Source organism: Vitis vinifera, chromosome 10, assembly GCF_030704535.1.
Source record: "Vitis vinifera cultivar Pinot Noir 40024 chromosome 10, ASM3070453v1".
In the NCBI taxonomy this organism is placed as follows: Eukaryota; Viridiplantae; Streptophyta; class Magnoliopsida; order Vitales; family Vitaceae; genus Vitis; species Vitis vinifera.
The window spans coordinates 758212-779031 of NC_081814.1; the positions used below are offsets into that span (position 1 = coordinate 758212).

At 31.7% G+C, this 20820-nt stretch overlaps 2 protein-coding genes across 5 annotated transcripts; both read left to right on the forward strand.

The window, feature by feature from the left end:
• Nucleotides 1-514: 514 nt before the first annotated feature.
• On the forward strand, nucleotides 515-3073 carry LOC100255611 (probable WRKY transcription factor 31). The gene is made up of 6 exons (XM_002263079.4): nucleotides 515-946; nucleotides 1055-1150; nucleotides 1237-1407; nucleotides 1496-1831; nucleotides 1932-2045; nucleotides 2153-3073. The coding sequence occupies exons 1-6, from the start codon at nucleotides 728-730 to the stop codon at nucleotides 2822-2824; spliced, it is 1608 nt and encodes a 535-aa protein (XP_002263115.1). The 5' UTR covers nucleotides 515-727; the 3' UTR covers nucleotides 2825-3073.
• An 11943-nt stretch (nucleotides 3074-15016) lies between these two features.
• On the forward strand, nucleotides 15017-20820 carry LOC100233021 (aspartic proteinase A1). Of its 4 annotated transcripts, none has more exons than XM_002262879.5 (14): nucleotides 15017-15326; nucleotides 16198-16575; nucleotides 16695-16755; nucleotides 17015-17109; nucleotides 17195-17307; nucleotides 17512-17680; nucleotides 17780-17819; nucleotides 17978-18042; nucleotides 19005-19118; nucleotides 19315-19379; nucleotides 19549-19705; nucleotides 19809-19928; nucleotides 20257-20345; nucleotides 20443-20820. In XM_002262879.5, exons 2-14 carry the CDS (start codon nucleotides 16204-16206, stop codon nucleotides 20525-20527), a joined length of 1545 nt encoding a protein of 514 aa, XP_002262915.2. In that variant the 5' UTR covers nucleotides 15017-15326; nucleotides 16198-16203; the 3' UTR covers nucleotides 20528-20820. The 4 variants fall into 4 exon arrangements, with proteins under 4 accessions (XP_002262915.2, XP_003632941.1, XP_010655376.1 ...); XM_003632893.4 differs by having other exon boundaries at nucleotides 15252-15427; XM_010657074.3 differs by lacking the exon at nucleotides 15017-15326 and adding an exon at nucleotides 15420-15739.

The following is a 20820-nucleotide window of genomic DNA, read 5'->3' on the forward strand; positions in this document are numbered from 1 at the left end:
TTACTTGAACCAAATCATAGACTTTTCTAAAACAATTAAAACAAGTCATATTTAATTTTTTTTTTAAAATTCTATTGAATTCTTGGCTCCAAATTTAAAAAAAAAAAAAAAAAAAAAACACCCACACACACGAGATTGGATCCATGGTCAGAGGAAGAAAAGAAGTAGATCAACATCTACTCTCCAACCAAAAGACCCGGTCCCACCATCACCACCACGAAACAGTCAACTGGGCCCCAGGCCCAGTAGGCCCAATCCTTTCCTCCATACACAGCGCAGGCCCGAGCCGGGCCGTCAAATTCGTTGACTTTTCTTTCTTTCTTTTTCCATTTTTTCCAATTTTTCCCTCACGTGGAACGCGCCGCACAGGTCGGAGGCGGTGGATTTCGAGATTTCCACGAAACGAACCAGTCAAACTGAGTCTTGACGAAATGTGGACGAAGTGGCCTGTATGTGGGGCCACTCAAGCCAGCTGTCTCTCTCCCTGACGCACCTCCTTACGTAACTTTATCATCCCCTTCTCTTTACTCTGTCTTCATCCCCCCTCTCTCTCCACTTGGTCTACGTTCCAAGCCCTTTTTATAGGCGTCCCCATTGCACCGGCAAAAGACTTCAGACTTCAACTCACCCTTCTCATCATCTTTTTGTCTCTCTATATTTCATCTGTCTCAAAAATCTCTTCCGCATTTTTTTCTTCTTCCGTTAATTTTGTTCTTGATTTGATTTTATGGACAAAGGATGGGGTCTCACCCTTGATTCTATTGCCATCAATTCGTTTCTCAACAAGCGCAGCCGTGGGATTCTGGAGTCTGGCCCCATGTTGGACATGCCGGTGGGTGATGAGAGGCGGGAGGTGGATTTCTTCGCCGAGAAGACTAGGAGCGTCAGTGTGAAGAAGGAGAATTCTCATGTGGATGAAGCTGCGATCACTGATTTGGATGTCAATGTAATTAAAAACGCCTATATCCCAACTGAATTATCGTCTCTCTTTTTTTTTTGTCAAAATTGTTGATTGAGATATGGGGTTTTGCCCTTTCTTCCGTGTTTTTGACAGACTGGGTTGAATCTTCTGACTGCTAACGCGGGAAGTGATCAGTCGACGGTGGAGGATGAGAATCCGGATAGGGAGAATAAGAGAGCCAAGATTGAGGTGAGGGGAGAGGAAGAGAAAGCTATTATCTTGAATTTGATTTGATTTTATTCAGTTTTTGTTAATTTTGGAGGTTTCTGGTTCAGGTGGCGCAATTGCAAGTGGAGCTTGAACGTATGAATGCCGAGAACCAAAAGCTGCGAGGGATGCTGAACCAGGTGACCAACAACTACAGCACTCTTCAGATGCATCTCGTCACACTTATGCAGCAGCAGAGCCAGCAGAACCGTGGAGCCGAAAGCCTCCAAGAACATGGGGTAATTTTAGTTTATATTTAGTCAGGTGCGATGATTAATCTTGTTGTAGTTGTCTATAATTCTCATTGTTTTGTTGCGATGTGTTCAGTCTGTCGGAGGAAAATCTGATGAGAAGAAACATGAGGTTGCGGGAGCGGTGGTGCCCAGGCAGTTCATCGATCTAGGCCCAACTGCCACAGCTGACACGGATGAGCCATCTCAATCTTCATCAGAAGAAAGAACCCGGGATCTCTCTGGATCACCCCAGAATCATCAGGAAAACGGAAAAGGAGCTGGCAGGGAAGAAAGCCCAGAATCTGAAACACAAGGTTGGGTCCAGAACAAGGCTTCCAAATTGAGTCCTCCCAAGACTATTGATCAGTCCGCAGAGGCCACAATGAGGAAAGCCCGCGTCTCGGTTCGTGCCCGATCAGAGGCTCCCATGGTAAGAATCCAATAATAATGTTTGAAAATTCAACTAGAACCCCTCTGATTTGTAGTCGTCACAGTGTGGATTGGGATTAATCGAATATGTGTAACTGCAGATCACTGATGGATGCCAATGGCGCAAGTATGGGCAGAAAATGGCGAAGGGGAACCCATGCCCGCGAGCCTACTACCGATGTACCATGGCAGTTGGCTGCCCAGTTCGCAAACAAGTAAGATTCAGCCCCATTTCTTAATTGGGTCTATGGTTTTCAATCATTTTCCAATCAAAATTGTAGCTGAAACATGAAACTAATACAATTCTGGAAATTCGTCACAGGTTCAGAGGTGTGCCGAGGACAGGTCAATATTGATAACTACCTATGAAGGAACCCACAACCACCCACTCCCTCCGGCTGCAATGGCCATGGCATCAACGACATCAGCAGCTGCAAACATGCTACTTTCAGGATCCATGTCGAGCGCAGATGGACTAATGAACCCGAATTTCCTGGCCAGGACGATACTCCCTTGCTCATCTAACATGGCGACTATTTCAGCTTCAGCGCCATTCCCCACAGTGACATTGGACCTCACCCACACTCCTTCCCCATTACAGTACCAAAGGCCAACTTCCCAGTTCCCGGTCCCCTTCGCCGCCCCGGCTCAGAGCTTCCCCTCCGCGCAAACCTCTTCTCTGCCTCAAGTTTTCAGTCAGGCCCTCTACAACCAATCCAAATTCTCAGGGCTGCAGCTCTCTCAGGACATGGAATCAGCCCACCAAGCTCCACCAACATTGCATCAGCCACAGCCAGCCTCATTGGCTGACACAGTGAGCGCTGCCACAGCTGCCATCACCGCCGACCCAAACTTCACCGCAGCTCTCGCAGCTGCCATAACCTCGATCATCGGCGGTGGCGCCGCCCACCCAAACACCACCATTAACAGCACCTCCAATGCAACCAACTCCAGCAACACCAACAAAATCAGCAGCTTCCCGACGGGGAATTAATCAGAAGTCCTGTTCAAATTTTCCGGTGTCCATTAATTCACTTTTTCCCTTTCTTCCTTCTCACTCCTCGGGGGTGAGCTTGGGGTTTTACATGTCCATATATTTTTGTCTTTGTTGTGGGAGGGTTAGCACACAGTAATCCATTCTTTTCTTTATTGTTTCACTTCGAATAATTTGATTCAAATGTTTCGGTACATACAAAGAACAAACAAAAAGAAAAAAGAAAAAGAAGAAGAATATGATCATCAACGAAGTCCAATGCTCCATTTTCACATTTTCATTATTCTCTCTTCCAACATGGAATGAAAGACACCCCAGTACTGCATATTCGCCATGGATTTTCCACAGTCAAGAAACTCGGCTTTGAAGTTTTGACACGTAAATATTAATTCTCAAGCCACCCACCACGCTCTGACTGGGACGAAGATAAGACTTGGAGAAAGGAAACTCCTACGTATACGTTTAATCGAATAGTTAAGAGGGTCAAAATCTAATAAAGAAAAGGGTTTAGGTAGTTTCGTGGATGGTATTGAAGTTGGGCTTTTCTGATTGGGCAAATGGGATCCGTTGTTTGACTTCTGTTTCCACAGTCTGCAGGCCAAAATGTCCAATCATGTGGATTATACAAAAATTGAAGACCAACGTGCAAGTTTTTTAGGTCGCACCGTACCTTATCCCCGTACATTGGTCGAAGCTTCCGAGTCCATGCCCAATAACATGCGCACACATGCTCCCATGTGATACGAACCAATAGCCTGTCGACGGAATGAAAATAAAATAATGGCCTCTTCGAAAGTAAATCATTTGAACAAATATTTACGAAATATTAAATATTAAACTTTTAATTATTATTATTTAAATATTAAAAATATTTCATAATTTTATTTATATATTTTGTTTTTTTCAAATGAATGGTATTTATAAAACATATTTTTCAATTTTCTTTTTATAATCTTTATAAATTTTCTCGTATTCTTAGTTGAGACTTAAAATGTGTTTAACAGTAATTTTAAAAAATATTTTTAATATTTTTAACATTTAAATGATATAAATTTTAAAATATTAAAAAAATTTATAAACACTTTTTAAAATTACTATTAAACGAGTTTTTAGTATTATTAATTCATATGTAAAAAAGAATGAAATATTATTTTTTTCATTTTAAAAATTACTTCAAAAATTAAATAATGAATAATAATTTTTAAGAACTTATGGTAAATTCATATTACTGTATTTTATGTAGAATATATTACTATTTTTTATTTTAAAAATAAAAAATAAGAAATATATTTAAACGAAAAACACGATTTTTTCACCATTTCTTTTAAGAATTTTTACTTTTATTGTTTAAAATTTTATATATATATATATATATATTAATATTAAACACCATTTACAAAGTATGAAACTACTGAAAAAGAGAATAATTGAATAGGTTGTCTTTACAAATTTTGAACTTTTATTCAACTTTCTAATTCTAATTAATATGATTCCAACCCTAGTTCAAATAAATAAATAAATCAAAACAAAAACTAAGAAGATATTTGTTTTTTTGGTTTTTTGCTGAAAGCAATTTGTTTACAAAATTTAGATAGTTTGTTTTTCTACTTTTTCATGACTTGTTATAAACTTTTTACTGAATAGAAAAAACCAAAATATTTAATTTTTTCTAAATAGAAAAAATAACATATTGATTTTTCTTTACTTTTTAATACTTAATAGAAATAAAATACTACAAAAACAAACAACTTAATATTTAATACTATTAAGCATTAAAGTTCTATTTAGAATTAAATAAATAAAAAAACAACCTAAGGAACTATCCAAACGCGGGATCAACACAAGAATTTAGAAGTGAAAGCTCCATGGAAAAATCTTTCCTTTGATATTTAAAGCATATACATCCTTCCTTGTGAGCATTATCAATGACATGGCCTAGATCTCTTCAACTTCACAGCCAATCAAAAACATTTTAAAAAATCAATGGCCATTAATCAAGAAAAATGTTTTAAAATTTTATCATATTGATGATTAGTCAAATCCTTGTGATCATTTTGCTACGAAGACCTTGACAAATCCATCTAGAACATTTGAAAGAAATTTGAAAATTTTGTCATGAAAACCTTGACAGATCCATCAAAATGAAAGAAATTTGAAGATTTTGTCACGGGAGGAATTACCACCTTAGAGGTGATTAAAAAGACTATTGATGGATTTTATTGTAATTTTCATTATGTTTTTGATTTTGATGTTACTTTTAATCTTATAAACTCCAAATTCATATTATTCATCATACATTTTTTTTTGCAATTTTCATCATATTATTGATTTAGATACTGTTTTCAATCCCGTAAACTCCAAATTCATATTATTCAATCTTGCATCTTAAAACAGACACTTGCCTTGCAATTTGAATGAAAACGATAACTCAAGATATAGTCAAAATTGTTGTGATCTTGAATTGCTCAATTTTCAAGGATACATCAATGCATCGCTTAAATTTGTTTAGACAGAAAATCCCAACTACTTAATAATAATAATTTAATATCATTTTAGACGGATGTTAACCTCTACTATTAAAAAAACAAAAATTAGTAAAAATCAAAGTCATTGAATTAAATTACATTTAAAAACAAAAACCAGTCTTTCTGCTTTCTATACCCAAATAGATCAAATTATATTAAATAAAGTTATATTAAAAAAATTTGCCCAAACATCTTAAAACTTGTTTACACGGAGCTTTAATTAATTTCAAATCAAAACATCAAAATCTTTGTATTATGAAACCTTGACCTAATGGTATCATATTTCAAAGGAGAAATATAAATCTAGAAAACAAGAAATAAAAGACAAAACGTACACTTCATTAGTATTTGAATGCATGAGGTGAGGTTATGTCTTACTTGTAGGTTTTAAAAATATTTCATAATGGGCTACCCTAAAATTCAAAACTCCCTTCTAGAGCATTTTGAGGTGTTTACATGGGCGGGTCCATCTATTTCTATAAGGTCTTTGTGGTTTTCCTTTGTTTTCCTCATACGTGTCAAATGAGACAACATGTCATAATAAGCTTTTGAAGTCTCATACACGCATTAGTCACTTCTAAGAAATTCCATCTTGATATATGATTAGAAAATTAATTAAAATAAAAATGGGGAAAAATTAAAATCGCAAATGTAATAAATTAGAATCCTTTCAAGAAATTTAGCTTCTATTCAAAATGGGCTTGAATATGGTCCTATTTCATATTCACATGATATGGGCCCAGTTTTAATGGATGCGTCCATCCTACAAATATCCTGCCACTCAGGGCCCATTGGATGACCATTTTTATCACTTGGGAAAATTGTGTTTGAGGAGAAAAGCTAAAAGTAGGTGCTTCTTTAACACTCCCTGTTTACGTACTTTTTTAATTTTAATATAAAGTATAAGTCTTTATTGTTCGTTTTGAACTCATGATTTTAAAACTTATTTAAAAAGAATTTATACATATATAACATTAAATTTTTTTTCTCATATATGATATAAGAGTCACATGATATACTTTTAAAAATTAATTTTAAAATTATAAAAAGTTAACAAATTTTAATACCTCAATTTTTTTAAAAATTATTTTTAAAAATTATTAATTTTTTAAGCTAACTTTTAAAGAGTTTTCACATTCTATTTTTTTTTAAAAAAAAAATACAAATAAAAGTTATGACATTTTATGGGATATTAAGAGAGATTCAAGAATTTCCTACTCCATTGAAAAGTATAACTTTTATAGCTATTAGATCTATATGATGTGTAAATAAAAAATGAATTAATAAATATAAAGCAACACGATAATGCAAATTTTCTTTAAATATTTCTAAAATTAAGTTGTATCCTTTTTTTTTTTTTTCTTATTTTAACCATTTTCCTTCACCTTTTCGGATATCTTGGATATTTTTTTTTTCTTTTTTCTATTTTTAAAAATATAAAAAAATGACGATTTATTTGATAAAATATATTCTCTTATATAAAAAAATATTAACTTATATCAAGTTCAAGAATTATTGGCATGTGAAAAAGAGAAAAAATAAATAAAAGAAGAGAAAACCTAGGAAAGTATAATCTTTAATATAAATTAAGAATCCTTAAAAAATTTTGACAATTTTTATCTAAATACGTGCAATATAAATTAAGTGAAAATTATGATATATTAACATCATAATTTGGTTGAGGAGTAATTAACATTTAATTTTTTATTTTACAATATCAAATTTATACTTAAAAAAGTAATAAATATTTAATATTTTCCTTTTATAATATTAATATTATCATAAATGATGATTTTGATTTCCATGGAATCATAATAAGACTTAATTATTAGAGCTTATGATCTTAAAAAGTGTTTTTTCTTTTTTTCTTTTTTTAAAAAAAAAATGAATTATGTGTTTGATAAAATTTAGGAAATATTTTTAAAATTTTGAAAAATTATTTACAGTATTAAAAGATTAAGAGTGTGTTTGATAGTAATTCTAAAAAACATTTCTAATCACTGAAAACATTGATATAAACATATTAGTATTTTTATGGGAATATGATTTTAATTTTATATTCTTATACTAATATGTTTGTAATATGAAAGTTAACATTTATTTTTCAAAGGTGAAAATGCTAAATTACAAACATTCAAATAGCGTATCAAGATTGTTTTGTTACCATTTTAATAGGAAAACCCGTAAATGCATAAAAGCAATCGGACATAATTTCAATATATTTAATTATCATTTCATTCTAAAAAACACTAAAAATAATTTAAATTTATTCTAAAAAAAATGGCTCAATTTTTAAAAACAAGTCCTCATGAAAACCTTGTTGCCAACCTCCAACACAAAATTTGTCAAATTCATATAGTTGACAAATCCATTCATAATTTTTAACAAAAGTTACAATGTTGGTGTTTTTTTTTTAAATAAAGGTAAATTGCAAATATTATCACTCAATTATTTATGTCTCAAATTGCATCCCAAACATTTTTTTAGCAATATCAATCTTAAATTATGTCCAGATGTCTAATAACTTTTTTATTAGGATTTTTCTAATCCACTAACTCATGTATGTTTATATGATATATTTGAACATATATATCATAGTAAAATTATGTATTAGATATTGGACAAAGTTTTGTTGATATTACTAAAAGCAAAAATTAAAAATTGTTTAGTTCTTAGAAAATATTAAGAATAGAATAAAAAAAGTATTAGAAAAAATATTTTGTTTAACATGAAAAATATTAAAATCAAATGAATATAATTAAAAATAGTTTAAAATTTATGCTTTTTAAATTATTTTATTTTTATATAAAAGAAAATTAAATATAATGAGTTTGAAGAAACGTATAAATATAGTTTACTAATAATATTAATTCTTTTTCATTTTCCAATTTACAGGAGAATTCAAGAAAAAAGAATTGAATTTTATTCTCTACTTTCTTTTCCTTACATTTTTCCTTAAATTTTTAAAGAATTAAAGATAGATTAAAAGAATTTCTCTTACATAAAAGGTTAGAAAAAAGTAGAGAAAATACATTTCTCAATAATAAAAAAATTTCTTCAACTTCTCAATATATATATATCAACCAAACTTATTCCAAAAGATAGAGATCATTTGTCTTTTGCAATTATTTTCGGATTCAATCTCACTTCACATCCACGGATTTCAACCAAATTCAAGCTCGTCAATTTCTCCTATAAATAGAGACTTCAAGATCAATTCAAGGCAAATGCACAAGAGCAAGTGACCAAGAGTTAGAAAGTGTTCTCCAAAATTCTCTTCTTAGCTTTTATATTATCTCCTTTCAAAAATCTCTTCCTTTGTATTCATCTGCTGTCAACAAGCCAGTCTGTAATCAAAATTCTCTTGTAATCAAGGTATAATTTTCAATACAAAAGTTTTATTTTGAGATTAATTTCTTTGTTTTTATGTTCAATTTTTTGCTATAAATTAAACAAAATTAGACATTAAATATTTTTGTTTTTCTGCTTGAGTTCATAAACAAAATTAATCTTTTGTGTGTATGAACTATTTTATGTCCTAAGTATGAATGGTATCAGGATCACGTTCTGTTTAAGAACTGAGTGGTATTACGAATTGAAAACAATCTTTAATCGCTAAATTTAGTCCTGAATTAATTCAAATTGAATTTCCTGTAAACGTCTTGGTGAGCCTAGATAGAGGTTTTTAAGGGCAGAATGAGCATAAGTCTTATGTTGATTCGCTTGTGGTGGTCCCTGTTTAGGAAATTATTTAAATTGATTAATGATACGATTGTGATTATTTTCTATGATAATAAGTAATATTATAAAGAGATTAAGTAGGTCTAATTATTTCACTTACTCAAAATATTGTTAATGGTCAAGAAAGAAATATAGTACAAATAGAGAATCAATTACATAATTGGTCAATTTCACACATGAAAATTAATATAATATATCAACAAGGAAATTTTGAATTTAGTCAAAATTATTCAATTAAAGCTAAAGAAAAAACTATTTCTCTTAATCAAAATTTAGAAAGTCTTCAATTATTAAGTCAAGACACTATTAATCATCATAGAAAGAAATTTAATTATGTTCATATAAGATTTGTTCAGCAATAAAACCCTTGTTTCGCTTAGGTTTAGATATTATTGTGTTTGTCTGCCTAAGAGACGTTAGGTTAACAAAATTTACTGATTTTATCCTTAGTATGATTCATTCAAACCTTGCAAATAGTCCTATTTATTTTAACCGTTTTCCCAACTTCTCCATGAACATAAATGATCCAAGTATTATCTCAAGTTTAACTTTAAACATTAAAACCAAAAAATATGAATTTTGTAGAAGAACCTCAAACTATAACAATAATCTATAGTATATATTATAAAGTCATGACTACTCAATTAAATCTTAGAGTCGTGTGTCAGTTTGTCAAAGATGAAACATTAGAATCCTAACAGTACTCAAGCCTTTGTTCTTAAAAAACTAAAATGAAATGAAATTACTCAAATAGGTCAATGAGAGTTAAAAGATTTAACAAATTCAAAACCAATTAAACCTTTAAGAATTTTTTCAAAAATTATACAACATACTAATGGTACAGTTCAAATAGAATTTAGTCCAACTTCAAAATATTCATTTACTCAAGATTTTATTTTTGTAAGACCATCTACTTCAAATGCAAATTTAAATATTGCTGATTTTATTCAAAAAATTCCTATTCCTATCTATCAACAACAAAAATCTCCTCATGTGTCACCTACTCATTCTGACATTTATCTTAATCAAGTTAATATTATTCATAAGAAAAATTATAAAAAATACTCATTTTACTTCTAATGTAGATTTGATAAAATTAGATTATTTTTCCTCTTACAATAGTCGTAAAAGAGCTTATTTTCAAACATTTCCTCCTTAAGCTAGAAATGCATTAAGAAAAGAAAACACTATGAAAAATACATGAATAAAAAGAAAATGACTATTCCTTTTTTCCATTGGTTTTTCAAACTTAGAAAACAAAGAAAACAAACGCATAACTTTAAGAGATAAAGTAGGATATCAATTAGCAATAAAACACGCAAAAATTGTTCAAAAAAGAATTTCAATAATAACCTTAGAATTAGGTTCTCAACCACCTCTAAATAATCATCAATTTAATTTTGATAATAATTCAATTTTTGCGTCAATCTTCAAAATTCCAAGAACCAAAGATGAACAAAGTCCCACAATTTACAAAGATATTAGACAAGTTCAACAACAATTAAATTATACAAATCATTGTCTTCAACATTTAAATCAACAAACAACAAAAAATTTTCAATTTTTGTTTTCTTTTGTCTCGAGATGGAAGAAAAGTGAAACATCAAAATCAACTTTTTCTTAATCAAAATCAACATTTTCTTCAATTTTATCATCATCGTCATCATATTCTACTAAGTCTTTAGAACAACATTTTATTATTCCTATAAATGTTGCAAAATCAAACATACAACTCGCTACACCAACATAAACAATGCTAAAAGAAATACAACTTATATTAAGTAAACTTAGTATTAATGGTATTAATCAAAATAAGAATCAAATTCAAACTATGACAAAAAATAAATCACAAGTCAATAAAATAGAAGAACAATTCAAAATGTGTCCAGATTTAATAATCAACCCCTCTCGACAATTAATGCAATTTCTAATAATTTTGTAAGTAGAAAAAAATTATTATTCAAAACCCTTTTTTTCCTAACATTCAATTAAAAGAAAGAAATTATCAATTAGTTGTTAGTTATGATGGTAGTAGTTTTTATGAATGGAATATAGATGGAATGAGTGAACATCAAATGATTAATTTACTTCATAAAATGATGATGACTGCTAATGCCTATAGAATCAAGACTAGTAATTTTGATTTTCATGCTATTAGTATTTTAGTCATAGGATTCACTGGTTTACTTAAAGGTTGGTGAGATCATTATTTGAGTCAAAATGATAGAGAATACATATTAAATGCAAAAAAAGACAATAGTAAAAGAAGAAGGAACATTAGTCTAAACTTATGAAGAAGACGTTGTTAATATTTTAATATTTGTAATAACAAAACATTTTATAGGAGATCCAGTTTTTTTTTTTTTTAAAAAAAAAAAACTTCTAAAATCCTTAATAATCTTAGATGTCCAAAACTTCAAGATTTTAAGTGATATAGAGATATGTTTTTAGTTAAAGTTATGTCAAGACCTAATTGTGGAAGTCATTATTGAAAAGAAAAATTTATATTTGGTTTACCAACTTTATTTGATGAAAATGTTAGACAAAGAATTAGAAATACGTATAACGGAAGAATTCCTTATGAGTCATTAACATATGGAGAACTAATTACTTTTAATGAGTGTTTAATTATTTACACAGATCTTAAATTAAAGAGTCAAATGAAAAAGGAAAAACAAGATAGTAAGAAAGAATTAGGAAAATTTTGTTCATATTATGTGTATGATACAATAATAGCTCTTTTAAAAAAGAAAAAGTGTGGCAAAATAGGTGATTATTTAAAAGGCTGTAAACTAGAAAATAAAATCAATTCTCTAAAAATCAGTGATAAACTTAAACATTTAATGATAGGAATAATGATTAATAAAGAAAATGAAGATTCAAGTGAAAACTACGAATTAGAAGAAGATAATCAAATATTAATAACTCAAGAACTATCAAGTGAAGTGTCAAGTCAAGATGAATCAGATGATCAAAAAGATTGTGATGATATTTGTGCATGTTCTTATAAATCGATAAATTTGATTTCAAAAGATTCAAAACCTCCTTTAAATATTTTTATTCATAATTATTTACCCCTCATAAATTCAATATATTTTCAATTTTGGTATATTAAAGATAAACTAATTAAATATCTTATTCATGCTTCAAAAGGTGTACTAATTTTTTAATTTTCTTTATAGATGGAGCAAGAACAATTAAGTTGGGAAATTCACTTTTTTGGTGTTTCCTAAAAGTAATCTGTCATTTCGGATTCATAAAGATATAAAAAGTTTAGACATATCACAAAAATGCATTTTAAATAACCTTTGGAATGCAAAAAGCGATATCCAAAAGTTAGAAGCTTTAAATGCTTTGTTTTTTCATTTTAAATCGTTAAATGATAACTTAGACAATTTTTCTAACCCTTCAAATTCTGATATGCATTGCCTCTTAATGGATACAGATCTTGAAAGTTTCAATTGCAGGAAAATTTTTGAGGAGTCGAAAGCTACATTTTCAAAATCTTTTCAAAATGAATTTCAAAATGAATCTCCAAAACTTTTTGATGAAAACTTAGAATTTCCAAAATCAAGATTTTCATTCTTCAAACAAAATAATTTAAATCTCCCTCAAGACCTTAGACAGATAATAAGTCAATAGGCCCAAGGAGAAGCTAAGCAAGAACATATAATGCAATTTTTTGTTGACTATAGCACTTTTGGAGTTACTATTCAAGGGATAAGTTTCATTTGACATACTCTTTATGGCAACACCAATATTAAATGTCCAAAGTTTGATCCATTGTGTAGGGAAATTTCATTAGAAAGTCATGACTGTAAGTGTGCTCTTACTTACAATATTTGCAAGACCAATATTGACTTAGACAGATATAGACCCATAGTCATCAAATTCAATAATGAGTCAATAGAACTAACCCCTACTCTTCTCATGGATTATGAGTTACTTTATCAACTAATTTTCTCCAATCTTGAGCAAACTGATGGATTTGGAAGGAAATTAGTAGTTTGTATATTAAATGTCTTTATCAGGGAATTCAAATAAGTTGAACTCATTATCGAAAGTAAGCCTCCTGAATGAACGATGGAAGAGTCTATCCAGTCCAACACCTAATCCTTATCAAATCTAATAACAGAAAACATCAATTATTTGGTATAGAGGACCCTTAGCCCTATACTAAAGTTAGCCTAAAAAAACAAATCCGACATTAGAGATTAAGAATGATTGCAAGAGACCTTGATTATGAGATTTATAGTTTTTCTAACTATAATCTCATCATAGAAGAAAATATTCAAAAAATTATCTCTGCAAATGTCTTTCCAGAAGTCCCTTTTCTATTCCAAACCCAATTTTCCTATCTTGTTGATAAATACAAAAAAAATTACGTCATTTAAAAAAACTTAAAAGATTTTTGAAAAATATCTCTTGGAAATGCTTAGTTGAAAAAATATAAAAAATCTTTTATACATCTATATCTTTGTACATTTGTCTTCTTGTATTTATCCAATAAAAAAAAAGTTTAAAAACTATTCAATTAATAGTGGTAAATAGTGTTGAACGGTACTCAAATAATATTCAAATAGTAAAGTGGTCTTTTAAATTGACAACTTTGATTTCAAAAAGAAAACATGTGGATACGTGACCTTTTTACCTATAGTATCCTTGCAAAGATTCAATGCTTTCATTTGAAAATGGAAAGAAAGAGGTCAGTTGTCTTCTACAATTATTTTTGAATTCAATTCACTTCACATCCATTGATTTCAACCAAATTCAAGTCCGTCAATTTCTCCTATAAATAGAGACTTCAAGATCAATCCAAGACAGAGGCACAAGAACGAGCGATCAAGAGTTAGAAAGTGTTCTCCAAAATTCTCTTATTAGCTTTTATATTATCTCCTTCCAAAAATCTATTCCTTTGTATTTATCTTATGTCAACAAGCCAAATAGAAGCTCTCTTATAATCAAAATATAATTTTCAATACAAAAGTTTTATTTTGAGATCAATTTTTTTGTTCTTATGTTCAATTTTTTGTTATTAATTAGACATAATTAGACATTAAATATTTTTATTTTTTTGTTTGACTTCATAAACAAAATTAATATTTTGTGTGCTTGAACTTTTCTTTTCTTTTTTCTATTTTTAAAAATATAAAATAATGACAATTTATTTGATAAAATATATTCTCTTATATAAAAAATATTAACTTATATCAAGTTCAAGAATTATTGGCATGTGAAAAAAAGGAAAAAAGAAATAATTTTAGATTATTTTATATTTTTTTATGGGATGAATGAATCAAAATATCATTTACTTCAATGAATTGAAATCTCACCTATAAATAGAATTTGATTTTTGTTAGAATTATTTTTTATTTTATTCCTATTTTTATAAAATTTATTCAAACATAAGAACAAATGACGAAAGTAATGAAATGTTTATTCTCATTCCTCATTTTCATGTATCAAACACTCCATTAAATATAAAAATTTTCAAGTATTAGAATGACTATATTCTTAATTATTATAGTTCAAAACAATAGAAAGTGTTCGTGTTTTGATAAATTTTAGAAAATAATTTTAAAATTTTGAAAAAGCAAAATTAGTTATGGTATTAAAAAATTAATTGTAGTATTTTTTTTTTTGGAGAAACACCTGCACTATAATTAAAACATTTTTTTAAAAAAAACACTTCTATTAAAATCACTTTCAGAAAAAACGAAACTAACCGCCATCCAAAGATGTACAAGCCAGAAAACACCAAATCTCCGTGCACCGCTCCACACCTTAGTCTAGACCCTCTCAAAAATCCAAACGGAAAAAAAACAAAGAGAGGTGTCGCGTGCTAAGGAACCCAACCGCATGCTTTACTGACACGTCAGCACTCGGTTGTAACGCCTAAAGCCTTAACCTTATCTCCTATCCCACCACATTATCTTACTCACACCCCCTAATCACCGACCATAGTACGATCAACGTCCCCAAACCTCTCGCCCACATCAAAGCCCCGCGTCGGCCGCACCCGATCCCCGCTCCCATTATCCTTTTCTTCGTGCTTCTAACCTCCCAAAACGAGGACCTCGTGTGAGAAGAAAGATCGACGGCTAGGATCGAAAGTTGACACTAAATATAATGAAAAAATAAAAAATATCTGTTGAGAAAAAGCTAAAATTGACGTAGAATAGCGACTATAGAACGGTAGCTGAGTTGGGCATCGGTGGTGGTGGTGGGTCTGAAAGGTAGATTTATATTCCCCCTGTCTCTTCTTTCCGATTATTCTCTCCCCTTTTTATTTTCTTAGCTTCTTCAACTTTCCTCTCTAGATCGGTCTTCTCCGTAGGTGGGTTTTTTCTTTCGTTCTTTCTTTTTTTCTTTTTGGTTAATTTTTGTTCTATTTTGTTGATCTATGTGATGATGTTGATTATTTGTGTTCTTTGAATCGGTGTTTGGTTTTGTGATGCTCATGATCAGTTGCTGGTGTTTTGGGGAGTGAGTTAGGGTTTAGTTTTGCGGTTTTGTGGTTAGTTCTGTTTGACTAGTGAGAAAAAGGAAGGAAAAGTCAAGAGAATGATTTTTTTGGTTGTATCGGAGAAATTGAGAAACTGAGAAAAATTCAGAACTGATTGCACTTATTTTCGTAGTTTTCTCGGAGGTATAATTTTAATTTTCACCTAGGAGTCAGGAAATTATTATCTTTATCATTATTATTATTATTATTATTTTATTTTATTGTTTTTTTGTTTTTTGGTTCACAGCCGATCGTTGATGATTAGGAAAACCCAAAGAAAAAACATGCAAATAAACAAAAATAAAAATGAAATTTCGGAGTCTTGTATCCCATGATTTTTTTTTTGGGTAAAGTGAAAAAATGATCTGTTCTATTCGGCTAAAAAAGGATAATGAAAACAAAGAGAGAGAACAGACAATCCGTTGACCGAATGGTTCCATTAGGCTTGTTTGGAAGAAGAGTTTTCTCAAGTATTATGATGATCTCAGTTTTGATATTTGTTGTGTTTTCTTAATCAGCTTGGAGGTGGGCCTGTAATCATGGGTTTTGGAATTATATATATTCATTTTGATGAATTTAATTGTTTCAATTGTAACTTGTAGGTCAACATGGAAGCCAAACTCAAAGCTGTCCTTGTGTCTCTGTTCCTTTCCTCCCTGTTGTTTTCTCTGGTTTCTTCTGCAACCACGGATGGGCTGTTTAGAATTGGACTCAAAAAGATGAAATTGGACCAAAATGACCAGCTTGCTGCACGGCTGGAGTCCAAGGAAGGGGAGTCATTAAGAGCTTCTATTAGGAAGTATTTTCGTCATGGTAATCTTGGGGACTCTCAGGATACAGATATTGTGGGACTGAAAAACTACATGGATGCTCAATACTTTGGTGAAATTGGTATTGGTACTCCCCCTCAAACGTTCACTGTAATCTTTGACACTGGTAGCTCAAACCTGTGGGTTCCATCATCCAAGTGCTATTTCTCGGTGAGCTTCCATATTTCTGTGGAATGTGACAATATGTTAGTGAACATTTTTTTTTCCATTTCAAGTTGGTTGGAAGCAAGAGAATCATCATGTGTTTGAATTTTGTCATTTTGGTGCAGGTTCCTTGCTATTTCCATTCAAAGTACAAGTCAAGCCAATCAAGTACCTACAGGAAGAATGGTTTGTTCTTATCACACATCCATTATGTCTTCAAAAGTATCATTATTATAATTTTTTCAGATAGTGGTGTTAATTGGTCAATATTGTGCTTGTGTTAATATTAGTATGATTCAACCGCAGTGTTTTGTATAATGTTTGCATCAGCCACCTATATCCTTGCTTGTGTATCTTTGGACAACTACCACATGGGTTTTGGAATCATTGTCTAAAATTATATCTGAAAATTGGCCACTTAACAAACTCGTCATCCATCATGCAGGGAAATCTGCTGATATCCATTATGGTACTGGAGCTATCTCAGGTTTCTTTAGTGAAGACAATGTGAAAGTTGGTGATCTTGTTGTGAAGAATCAGGTGATTTTGAGCAGTTTTTCCTCTTGAATTTGATTGATTATTTTGACTATGGCTGCCTATGCTAAAAACTGTGGGTCCTTATCAGGAATTTATTGAGGCAACTAGAGAGCCCAGTGTCACATTTTTGGTGGCCAAATTTGATGGTATATTAGGACTTGGATTTCAAGAGATTTCAGTTGGAAATGCCGTCCCAGTGTGGTATGTTGGACAACTTTGATATTTTTGTGTTGTGGATTGTTTGATCAAGAAGGCTTAGTTTACCTGTTTTTTGTTGTAGTATAACAAACCCATATACTAACTTCTTTAACTTTTTCCGAGGTCATTCTCATTGACCCACAATCAGGCTTGCCTGATTATTCTTGAATTTTTGTGTATGTGATGAGGCATGTGCATGTGTTACAGGTACAACATGGTGAAACAAGGTCTTGTTAAGGAGCCAGTATTTTCATTCTGGCTCAACCGCAAGACAGATGATGATGAAGGGGGTGAACTTGTGTTTGGTGGAGTTGACCCCGATCACTTCAAGGGTGAGCACACATATGTTCCAGTGACGCAGAAAGGCTATTGGCAGGTTGGTAATCTGCAATGTTGTCGCTTATAGTGTAAAACATATCTGATTTTTATCATCAATTATTTTCTCATTTTGTTTATCTATATTTCTTGTTGATAGTTTGATATGGGCGAAGTTCTTATTGATGGTGAAACAACTGGTGAGACCCCTCTTGAAACCATTGTGTGCTTTATAAACCAAAAAGTAGGAAATTGGAGGAAAGAAGGAAAAGCCTAGATTTAGAGACCTTTTTTTAATGGTATAAGCACATAATTAGTATGATTATTATGTCAGTTTGACACAAGCATACCACCTCAGGGTACTGTGCCGGAGGTTGTGCAGCAATTGCAGATTCTGGAACTTCTTTGTTGGCAGGTCCAACGGTATGTATCAGTACTCTTAAGAGTTTGGTTAATTGTTTTTATTTTAACTTCTGTCCCATCAAATATTCTTCTAGGATTTATTGTACTAGTTGATACACTTAATATTCTCATTGGAGGAAATTTGATCTTTCGTAATTTAGTTTCAAAAGTTGTACACCTGTTTGTGGAAATAGGAGTCCGCTACAAATTGTTTTTCCATGTGTTCAATACCCATGGTTCCAACTCCTGATTTCAGTTTTGGCTTAAATTCCATCTGTATCATCCCGCTACAAATTGTTTTTCCATGTGTTCAATACCCATGGTTCCAACTCCTGATTTCAGTTTTGGCTTAAATTCCATCTGTATCATCTGAACTTATACAAATTCTGTATGGAAGGTTGAAAAAATTTAACTATTTTCTTTTATTTTTTGCCCCCCCCCAAAAAGTAGCTCATTTTGGTAGCTTCCCTCATGGTTTAGAACTTTGTCAAGTAATGGCAGTTACTATCGATCCAGTTCTTCAGTTTGTAGGTTACTATTGATTGGAGAACTGTTTAGCTGAAAGATGGTACCTTTTAGTGGAGCATGTTAACAGGCTTCCCTGTTGATGTTAATACTTTGCGGATGCATTAAAGTGCTTGGGTGCATCCAAATTTCCTGCATCTGTGAAAACCATACAGAGTATTTTCGATTATTTAAAGCATTGCTCTGTTCATGACTGGCTTCTGTGGTGTTTAGTCATTAGCTTATTGCAAAAATCTCTCATTTTTTAAGTCAATACTTTATATAATTGACATTCCAGAAGCATACTGGCTCCTGAGGGTTTTTACACCGACATGTAAAAGATGCAATAAGAATTCACAGTAAATAGAATTCACATCGCCAAATAAAACGGCTGTGATATGAAAGCCCATACTTTTAGCGCTATAGCAATGCATCTCTAAAAATATGGTTGTTTAATTGATTCAGTCTGTCTTTCTCAGGCTGTTGTTGCTATGATAAATCATGCCATTGGAGCCACCGGAGTTGTTAGCCAGGAATGCAAGACTGTAGTTGCACAGTATGGGGAAACAATCATGGATTTACTTTTATCAGAGGTGAACACTATCTTTTTATTATCTTTTATCTAGTTTAATTTCTCAATCTCCAGATTACTTCACATGGCTGCTCAAACATGTTCCACATTACGTTTTCATAACTGGGGAGGTGTTACTGGCGTTAATTGTTTCCAGAATATGTCTAATGTACTTCTATAATTAACTGACTACATCTTTTGGATTTTGTATTTTACAGGCATCACCACAGAAGATTTGCTCGCAAATTGGGTTGTGCACCTTTGATGGGACTCGTGGTGTTGGGTCAGGCGCAAAATATATTCTATTATTATCACATTGTTTCTTTATTATAAATTATATCAGGAAAAAAAAAATGCAGCTTGTGCATCTGCCAACTGATGTTATTATCAGTTACCTTATCCTGACTATATCTATGTGATAAGCTCATTGGTTCATGAATGTGCTTGTGTAGCATGGGCATTGAGAGTGTTGTGGATGAGAAGAATGGTGACAAGTCATCTGGTGTACATGATGCTGGATGCTCTGCTTGTGAGATGGCAGTTGTCTGGATGCAAAGCCAGCTTCGGCAGAATCAGACAAAAGAACGTATATTGGAGTATGTGAATGAGGTGAGCTTTTTGCCTAATTTTTTTATTTATTTTTTGGTTTTTAATCCTTTAATCCTGCACAAGGGTGCTTCAGCATTGACTTTGACCTTCGATACAATTTCAGCTTTGTGATCGACTGCCGAGCCCAATGGGAGAATCAGCTGTGGACTGTTTACAGCTTTCTTCCATGCCTAATGTTTCCTTAACTATTGGTGGTAAAGTTTTTGATCTCTCAGCAAATGAGGTATGACATTACTCCTGTTTCTTCTAAATTAAGATATATTATTTAGGGTTCTAAAGCTAAGCGAGATTAGGTGGGTGTAATAGGTTACTCAGTTACCCAACTTCTTTTAAGTTCCCATTTTGGAAAAATTAGAATTAGAATATTGTAAGAAGTGATTGCTGAATATGGTTTTCTGGTTTTCTGACCCCCTTATTAGCACAGCTGATTTTCAGTAGTCGCACTTGTGTTATTTGCTCAATTAAACGGTCACCAGTAAACATACATACATATCTGAACTTGGTTTGCATTCCTTTTCATTGTCCTCACATTACTTTTCTTGGTTGATCAGTACGTGCTGAAGGTGGGCGAGGGTGCTGCTGCACAGTGCATTAGTGGCTTTATTGCCATGGACGTCCCTCCTCCACGAGGACCCCTCTGGTATTTTATTCCCTTCCCAATTTACTTTCCTAGTGTCCCATACCATCCTTCGATGCTGGTGATGCTATTTTCCACTGATTCCAATTATGTACTGCAGGATCCTGGGAGACGTCTTCATGGGTCGCTACCACACCGTGTTCGATTATGGTAATATGAGAGTTGGATTTGCAGAAGCGGCATAAGAGAAACCCACCTGGGGGACTCTTGGCTTCTTCAAAACTTGAATCTCTTATCTAGTAGATGTTAATGAGTGCCTTAACAGACACAATGGAGTTTAAATTACATATTGAAAAAGTAAAAAAGGAAAAAGGGTTGTAATAACGGAGTTTAAGAATGGAGTCTGTGAGGTGCTGGCTGGCTTCTGATTTGGAAACATTACTCTCTTTCATGTATATATTGCTGCTTGCTCTGTTTTAATTAATGTAAAAAAGAAAAGAAAAAATCATGTGAAAAGGTCGCACTCTTTTTGGGCCAA